Source organism: Grammomys surdaster, unplaced genomic scaffold, assembly GCF_004785775.1.
Source record: "Grammomys surdaster isolate TR1022 unplaced genomic scaffold, NIH_TR_1.0 579, whole genome shotgun sequence".
NCBI lineage: Eukaryota > Metazoa > Chordata > Mammalia > Rodentia > Muridae > Grammomys > Grammomys surdaster.
In genome coordinates this window covers 5,945-14,525 of record NW_021604998.1, presented here as the reverse complement: position 1 = coordinate 14,525, position 8,581 = coordinate 5,945, and the positions used below count along the sequence as shown (strand labels likewise).

General features: G+C 42.9%; 1 protein-coding gene across 1 annotated transcript in view; it reads left to right on the top strand.

Moving 5' to 3' along the window:
* Positions 1 to 8,581, top strand: part of LOC114633336 (solute carrier family 41 member 2-like) — a gene marked incomplete at its 3' end in the record, with an annotated part of 15,877 nt that overhangs the window by 3,268 nt on the left and 4,028 nt on the right. The window contains exon 4 of the mRNA XM_028781923.1: positions 2,947 to 3,093. Coding sequence (XP_028637756.1) covers positions 2,947 to 3,093 — 147 coding nt within the window. The remainder of the gene's footprint in view (positions 1 to 2,946; positions 3,094 to 8,581) is intronic.

Below are 8,581 nucleotides of genomic sequence, written 5' to 3'. Positions count from 1 at the left end.
TCTATCTATCTATCTATCTATCTATCTATCTATCTATCTATCTATCTGTTTTTTGAGACCCAGGATTTCTTTCTGTATAACACCGGCTGTCCTGGAACTAGCTCTGTAGACCAGGCTGGCCTCTAACACACAGAGGTCTACCAACCTCTGCCTCCTGAGTGCTGGGATTAAAGGCATGTACCACCACTTGGTTTATTTTGCTTTTTTAATCTTTTATAAATGCAGTGGAGAACAGGCTTTTTGAGGTTGTCCCCTTGGCCATAGGTAGATGTTATGGCTCAGTTTTTAATAAGAATATTACAATGGCCAAAACACTCACTGTTTTACAGTGAAAAACATATATGCTTAACTCTTTTTTGTTTGTTTATTTTTTGTTTTTCAAGACAGGGTTTCTCTGTGTAGCCCTGGCCGTCCTAGAACTCACTCTGTAGACCAGGCTGGCCTCGAACTCAGAAATCCACCTGCCTCTGCCTCCCAAGTGCTGGGATTAAAGGCATGTGCCACCACCGCCCGGCATATTCTTAACTCTTAACTAAGAGTTAAGAAACACTTTTCTAGAAATCGCACAGGGGACTTTCTGGCCTATCACAGCATTCCAGGAATTGTTAGTTTCAAAATCAATCCCTCATTTAAATTTTTGGTTGAAGGCACTTCCTGTACTGCTACAGGACTTGAATTCAGTTCCCAGAACCTACATGAGGCAGCTTACAATTGCCTGTGACTACAGCCCAGGGTAAAGGATCAATCCAACACCAAGAGCTTCTAAGGACATCTGCAGTCATGTGTGTACTCTGTCACTCAGACACACATGTATACACATAACGAAAAAAGTTTATGATTCTGGGCCAGTTCACAAGACTGTAGCTCATAAAGCCAAACTTGCAAGAGGCAGAATTTGTGTCTTGCACCAAGTGATGCTCACATCTTATACACCAGGAGGTTGTCATCATCAGAGATACTCTTGTCATAGAGCATTGGAAAAGGGAAAGAAAATGTTTATAAAGCCATCCAAGATGGGGTTCTACAGAAGCCTTCCCCAGATCAGCACCTTTAGAGCCCTACATGGAGCCTCTTCTCAGGCCATGCCATCCTGGCAACTCTAGTGGACATCTGGGCATCGGAAACCAGAACTGTAATCTGACTGACAAGGAGGTGAAGTTTTCTCACCTATGAAGTGTAGTTTACAGTGCCTGCTTTATACATATTAAAATGGTTAAAATGTTAAGTGACCATATAAAGTGAGTAAAGCCAGAGAGAGCGAGGATTATAAAAATCCACTTAAAAGTTTGAGCTTTGAAAATTGTAGATATTTCACTTGATGTATTGAAGAATTTTAAGTAGCACTTTCTAAATGAAACAAAGTCAGAAAGAGGTTTTTTTATTATGTTTTTTTAATGCAGCAAGATTTATCCAGGCATGATAGGTCATACCTTTGATCACAAACAACTGGGAGGCAGAGGTAGGGGGTATCTTTGTGAATTCAAGGCCATCCTTGTCTACATAGAGAGTTCCAGGACAACCAGGGCTACATAGAGAGATCCTGTCTCAAACAAACAAACAAACAAACAAACAAAAACAAAAAAACAAACCTACCTTGAAATACGTAGTAAAGACTAAGCTTCAATGGTTATATTCTGTATCATACAAGGTGTTCATATCAATAAACACAAAGAAGATAATTCTGTAAATTTTAGTGCAGTTAATGTTTATTTGGGGGTGTTGTGTTTGAGACAGGGTTTCTCTGTGTAACCCTGGCTGTCCTGGAACTCAATCTGTTTGCAAATCAGGCTGGCCTCGAACTCAGAGATCCACCTCTCTCTGACTGCCAAGTGCTAGGGTCAAAGGCATGTGCCCCCACCGCCCAGCTCAGTTAATTTTTTTTTAACTTTTGTGTTTTAAACATACAGCAAAAAAAATGCTGAGCATAAGCACAAGGTTATATTTATATTGCCACAGAAATGTAAAGTCTGGGATTCTTTAGTTTGTTTTTTTGGGTGTTTTTCTTTTTGGTTTTTTTCGAGATAGGGTTTCTCTTTGTAGTTCTGGCTGTCCTGGAACTCACTGTGTAGACCAGGATGGCCTCGAACTCAGAAATCCGCCTGCCTCTGCCTCCCAAGTGCTGGGATTAAAGGGGTGCGACACTACTGCCTGGCTGGTTTTTATTTTATTTACTCTATATGAGCACATACTTTGCTTGTCCATATGTCTGTGTGTCAGAGTGTCAAGTGGGTGCAGAGAACTGAACCCAGGTCCCCTGTAAGAACAAGTGCTCTTACCCACTGAACACATTATCTCCCAGGAGTATCTTGTATCCTCTGTTCTGAACCCTAGAGTTCAAACTGTACTTATGTCCTGCTTCCTTATACTTTGTTTTGAACAATAAGAAGACACATTTTGAGTAATCAGATATGACATGTTTTTTTACTATGTACATAAATAGGACTCCTCTCTTTTTAACGTTTTCACACTTCAAGAGTTAAAATTAAAATTTTTGATCTATATGTTTGTATTACATTTAAAGTATGTACCTCATTAAGTTAGAAATTTAAGTTTTAATTTTATAGTCAATGCAACACTGAACCAGTACATTCTGTGACCTTTTATAGTTTTAGAGGATTTTGCCAAAATGATTACAGTAAAATGTTTTGTTTGCTCAATCCGTTTATTTGAGCATTCTGTTTTGTTTTGTTTTTTCGAGACAGGGTTTCTCTGTGTAGCCCTGGCTGTCCTGAAACTCACTCTGTAGACCAAGCTGGCCTCGAACTCAGAAATCCGCCTGCCTTTGCCTCCCGAGTGCTGGGATTAAAGGCGTGCGCCACCACTGCCGGCCTTATTTGAGCATTCTAACTGAAACCAGTGTGTTGTTTATCCAGGCTGTGTGTTTCAGTATTTGGGAAATGGATTTTCCAAGTCAGCATCAAAAATAACTAGTGTTCTTTCTCCTAGGGATAATAATGGTTGGAGTTATCGTTGTCTCCAAGAAGACAGGCATAAACCCTGACAATGTGGCCACACCTATTGCTGCTAGTTTTGGTGATCTGATAACTCTTGCCATATTAGCTTGGATAAGTCAGGGTTTATACTCCTGTCTTGGTAAGTTAACTTGGAACTAAACATGGCATTATTCAGGGTCTTTAAGAGAAATGTAAAATGTCACAAATCCAATGGTGACCTTCATCTGTTAGAACTAGGGGTAAAATTGATTAGAACACTGTAGCATGTATTTAATCTGTGTTGTGGTCCTCAGACATTGACCAGAACACTGTAGACTGTATGTTTATTCCATGTTGTAGTTCTCAAACACTGACTGGAACACTGTAGCCTATATGTTTTTTATGTGTTGTGGTTCTCAGTATATTCTTTTCCTTACTGAGTTCAGAACTCTGAGGTAATGTTTATCTTCTTTAATCTTTTTCCTTTCTGCCCCATCCCCTGCTTTTCTTTCTTGAGGCAGCCTCTTCATGTAACCTGAGGTTATCCTCAAACTTGCCTTCACATTCCACCTCCCAAGTATCCGGTTACAACACCTAGGTATCCTTTGTAACTTCAGCTGAGAAAATAGAGGATCATAGGAGTTACATATGATACCCAGCTTTATTCATTCCTGGTATTGTAGTTGAACACAAGCCTGTTATACTCCATAATTTCTGTGCTTTCTTCTAGTAGGATAGCCAGTTAGGAGTTACCCTCTACTGTTTTGTTACATGTTTCAAACATGAGAATACAGGGTTATAAACGTGTGTATGTGTGTGTGTGTGTTTTAATTTACCAATGGTTATTATTTCCACTGGAGAAGGGAGCTTGTCTAGGCAGGCATGATGGCACATACTCGCAATCCTAGCACTTGGGTCGCTGAGGCAGGAGGATTGTGAGTTTGGGACCCTGTCATCAAGAGGAAGCTGTAGGAGCCCAAACAGGATGCTCAGTGCCCTTTGACTCACTTTGAATTAGAGAAGTTTCTCCTGCTGTGAGGGGGCTAAGAGAAAAGGAATACACAAGGGGATGAAGAGTTTCTCCTAGCACCATTAAGAGGATATACTTGCCTGCCACAGAGTAACTGGGCGTAATACTACAAGCCTGCAATCCCAGCACCCACATGGCAGCTCACAAACAACTGTAATTCCAGTCATAGATGATCTGGTGGCCTCTTCTGGCCTCCTTGTGTATCAGGCATGCACATGGTATATATACAGACATCCTTGCAGTTAAAACACCCATACAGGTTAAATAAATGAATGACATCATCATAATTGATAGCTTATTTCTCTGCTTGTGAAAAGAGTAGTTCAAGCCAGAATAAATCATATTAAGTGTAGATTTATTGGGAAGCTGTTCTTGGTGAATTTACTGGCCCCAAGGACCAAGTCACCATGGGGTGGGGTCTGAGAGAAAGGACACCATGCAGAGAGGAGGAGCAGGAGGAGGAAAAAATGAAGGAGGAGGAAGAGAAGGAGGAAGAGGGGAGGGCGGAATCCAAAATGTCTGGATTTTATCAGGAAGAGCCTCTGAGGGGAAGGGCGGCCTAACCCCTGGGCTAGAAAATTCAGGGTTGGGGACAGGGTACCACAGGCAGGGATGAAGGATGCTGGGAAAATCTGGAGGCCAGGTCTGCTTTAATATGTAAAATACACACCTCAGTCCCTTGTCCTGGAGTCTCAAACTTAACAATAATGTGTTGTTGAAAGCTTTTAATATTTTGAGTGTTATGTGGTACCACATTAAGTTTGGGTCTTGGTAGGGTCTCACTATGTATCTGAGGCTGCTTCTCAAACTCATACTTCTTCAGCTTTCTGAGTCCTTTGATCATGGATGTGAACCCATACATCCAACATCACTTGGTCTGTTTGTTCTGGGGAGTTGAGGCTTGAACCCCAAACCTTGCACAGTGATCCAGTGATCTTAACGTGAGTTTGTAGTAAAAGCAAACACAGTGTTCCATAATCTTAGACAACAACGTTATTGAATGTTGTTTAGGATAGTTCAAGCCTTTACTTGCCTTCTGAAAGTTGGCCTAATGTCATTCAGTTTGCAGTGTTATGGGTCCTTTTCATTTCATCTGTGTAATTGGTGCCCCCCAGGGATTTCCTTTTCAAATGGGCTACTGGTTAATTCCACAATTGATTTAATAGTTTACAGGTGTTCTGAGACTTCATTTGTGTTTGGGTTGCTAAAGTGGCAGCATCCTGAGCACTAGGGGGCCTCAGAAGCTCAGTGTTCTGAATACCAAGATTACAAGGAGGCACATTTAACTTTTAAGATCCCATTCATCTTGCTGAGAAGCCTGGCCCTTGGAAGCAAAGTTTAATTTCTGAACTACTCTGGAAACACTGAGCAGTGTTTAGGGAGGAAAGGAGGCTCCTTTTGGAAGTTGTAAGCTTTGGCTATAGAGACTCCATCCTACATGGCTCAGAGGCTACCAACCACACTGGTCGATGAACTGGACACAGGAAAAATTCCATCGGATCAGTTCACGAAGAGGATACAGCAGTTGTAAATCTGTATGTTCCCAATGTCAGTGCTTCGAAATATGTAAAAGTTAATAACAGGTTGGAAGGGAAGAGGAGGAACAACACAAGAACAGTGGGGACTCCAGCACCCCCCTTTCCACAATGGGTAGGTAGGTCATCCGGATGGAAGCCCAGTGAAGAAATGCTGGTTCCCAGGAGCCTGGGCAGTCTACAAAGTGTTCCAGTCAGCAGCCAGACGATGTGTTTTCTTCTTGTGTGCGAGGGGACTTTCGTTTTTTGTTTTGTTTTCGAGACAGGGTTTCTCTGTGTAGCCCTGGCTGTCAAAGAACTCACTCTGTAGACCAGGCTGGCCTCAAACTCAGAAATCTGCCTGCCTCTGCCAACCAAGTGCTAGGATTAAAGGCGTATGTCACCACTGCCTGGCTGCATGGGGACTTACACCCCATGACAAGCCACGAGACAAATGCTAACACACTTAGGAAGCAGACATCGTGTCCTGCCTTGTGTCACTATGATGGTGTGAGACTGGAAAGTTGAAAGTAGATAAGTATATGCAAATTCAACAGGATGCCCCCCAACTAGCGCCTGGTGGGAGAACTCAAATCGGAAAGTAAACATCTTAAGCCAGATGAGCCTGGAGACAGGCTCCATAACCCACTGGATGGAGCACAGGCAGGTCTAGGGAGGAGACTCATAGCTATAAACACCTACATTAGAGAAGATGGCAGGCAGCTGAATACCACACAGGTCTAGTTCAGGTGGAGAGAAAAGAGGAGCTGTCGTAGTGTGAACTCTGGTTCATAGGAATAAGGTGTGGTTTGCTGGGGAAGTGGAAAGGCATATATCCATTCATAGGGAACTCGTTACCCATACAGTAATCTTGGAAGCTATTAGAATCCATCACCGAGCCTGCAACTGGAATAACAAGATAGCGGTTGCTGCTATTCCCATTTTCTTGTTTCTTGTTTCCAGATTTCTTTCTAAAGCAGAGTTGGAGTTTCTCAAGGGAACATTTTCATGTGGATTTATGCTTTGGCATCAGGGGAGAGAACACATGGAGGAGAAGGGCAATATCTACCTAAGACACTGGTGTGGGCTGAGTTGTGCTCAGGTGTCTTTAGCAGTGGCCCCATGTAGGAGTTTGACTTCTAGAGTTTAAAGTTTTTCTGAGGAACTCCATGTTCTTTTAGTGAATGGGACCTGAGGTGAGGTCATTCCTGAGGCGCATGGGAGAGGAGTACAGGCTGATGAGGTAAAGCCACAGGCCACGTGGGTGGAGGACACCCCTACTGTACCAGGCACTAAGGGAGTGGATGGGTAAGTTCTAACTGAAGGACATTGATGATGGTGTGTGTGAGGTTCTCCGTCTACGTCTGGGACAAGAGTGGGGTTCAACTCACAGGTCATGACATGCACTTTGACCTTAGCATGGGTCACGGCTATTTCATCATCATGTTTGCAGCATCTCTGTAAAAAGGGATATTGTCTCTGTGTATCCAGTCTTCACAGCAAGGGAAGTAAAGTGCTTAAACTTACTTGCTGATTGATACCTGTACACTTTCAGAAGAGCTACACACATAAAAAGAGCCCTAAAAGCCCACATTCACACCCTCAGCCCCACCCAGCATTGGTGCTGCATCCTGTATTTCTCCTTTTCTGCTTGCCTTCCTTTAGTATTAAAGCCCTTGAAAGCCAGGTAGCACCTACTATGCAGCTCTCCCTCCTGTGTGAACAGCTCAGTGGTGGTTTCCTGAGATCAGTCTTTACCATGTTCCAATTCCAGGAAGTCTCACCACCTCCAGAGAAGCCTGGTGTATGTGAGTGTGGTCCGCAGGCTGCTCTCCCCTGGCTCCTGGTAAAGGCTAATCTCCCCCAGCTGGCTGAATTTGCTTCTTTTGGAGATTTCATGCAAACAGGATCATAATATGTGACCTTTGATGCCTGGCTTCTTTCTCCTAGTATGGTATATTCAGGGTTTGCCTATATTTTCAGAGCGCCAGGGTCTAATCTTCATTGCTGAAGAACATCCCAGGATAGAATGGTAACATGTTGGAGTAGCAGTCTATTGGATGGATATGCTGCACTTTCTTCACTAACCACTGTAAATGCCTAGGTCATTTCCACCTTTACACTTCTGCCAATAAAGCTGTGGTGAGCATTCACAAGCTTATACCTGAACATGCCTGGTTTCAGTTCTCTTGAGAGATATGTAGATACAGCGTTTGGGTTATGTGGTAACTTAGTTTAATGTTTTGTGGATCCACATGGGTACTCATTATTTTTAATTTTTTCCCTCCTCTTTGAGAACAGGCCAGCAGTGAGTGGTGGGGGGCGGGGAGTGCCTTTCTCAGCTTCCTGATCACTCCTGACAGTTAGGTTGAGGATAAAGTGGTTAAAGCCTGCAGTGAAGCTTACATTAGGACCTGACCATCCTGAGGTGCACTACCCTGGCAGGAGAGTTCCTTTCTTTTGTGCTTAGTGCTTTGGAGCCTTTTAGCTTCTCCTTGGTGCTGTGGAGATTGTTGGCAGCTTTAGGTGTTTTGTGAGTTAAAAATGTTTCCAATTGGTTTACAATAAATTCATTTTTTTCATCTTTAAAAAAGCAATAGAGAGGACCAATGAAATGACTCCGCAGGTAAGGCCTTGCTGCCAAGCCTGGTTTTGGTCCTAAGGTGGAAGGATGAAACTCCAGAGGCTCTTCCAGAGGGCTTTCCAGGGTTCAATTCCCAGCAGCCACATGGTGGCTCACGATCATCTAAACAAACAAAAAATCCAAGAAGTAATGGAGTAACAACTAAAGTATATATTAAATGTTTATTCTAAAAATGTTCATGTTTTATATTTTAAGAAATCTTACTATAGTATGTGTTCTTCCTGCATGTATGTCTGGGAACCACATGTATGAAGTGTCTATGGAGGTCAGAAGATGGAACCAGTCCCCTAGAACTGGAGTTTCAGATGGTTGTAAACTGTTGTGCAGCTGCTGGGACTCAAACCCAGATCCTCTGGAAGAGCAGCCAGTGCTCTAACCATTGGACCATCTCTCCAGCCCTTTTGTTTTCCTTTATGGAAAGTTTACGTGTGTGTGTGTGTGTGTGTGTGTGTGTGTGTGT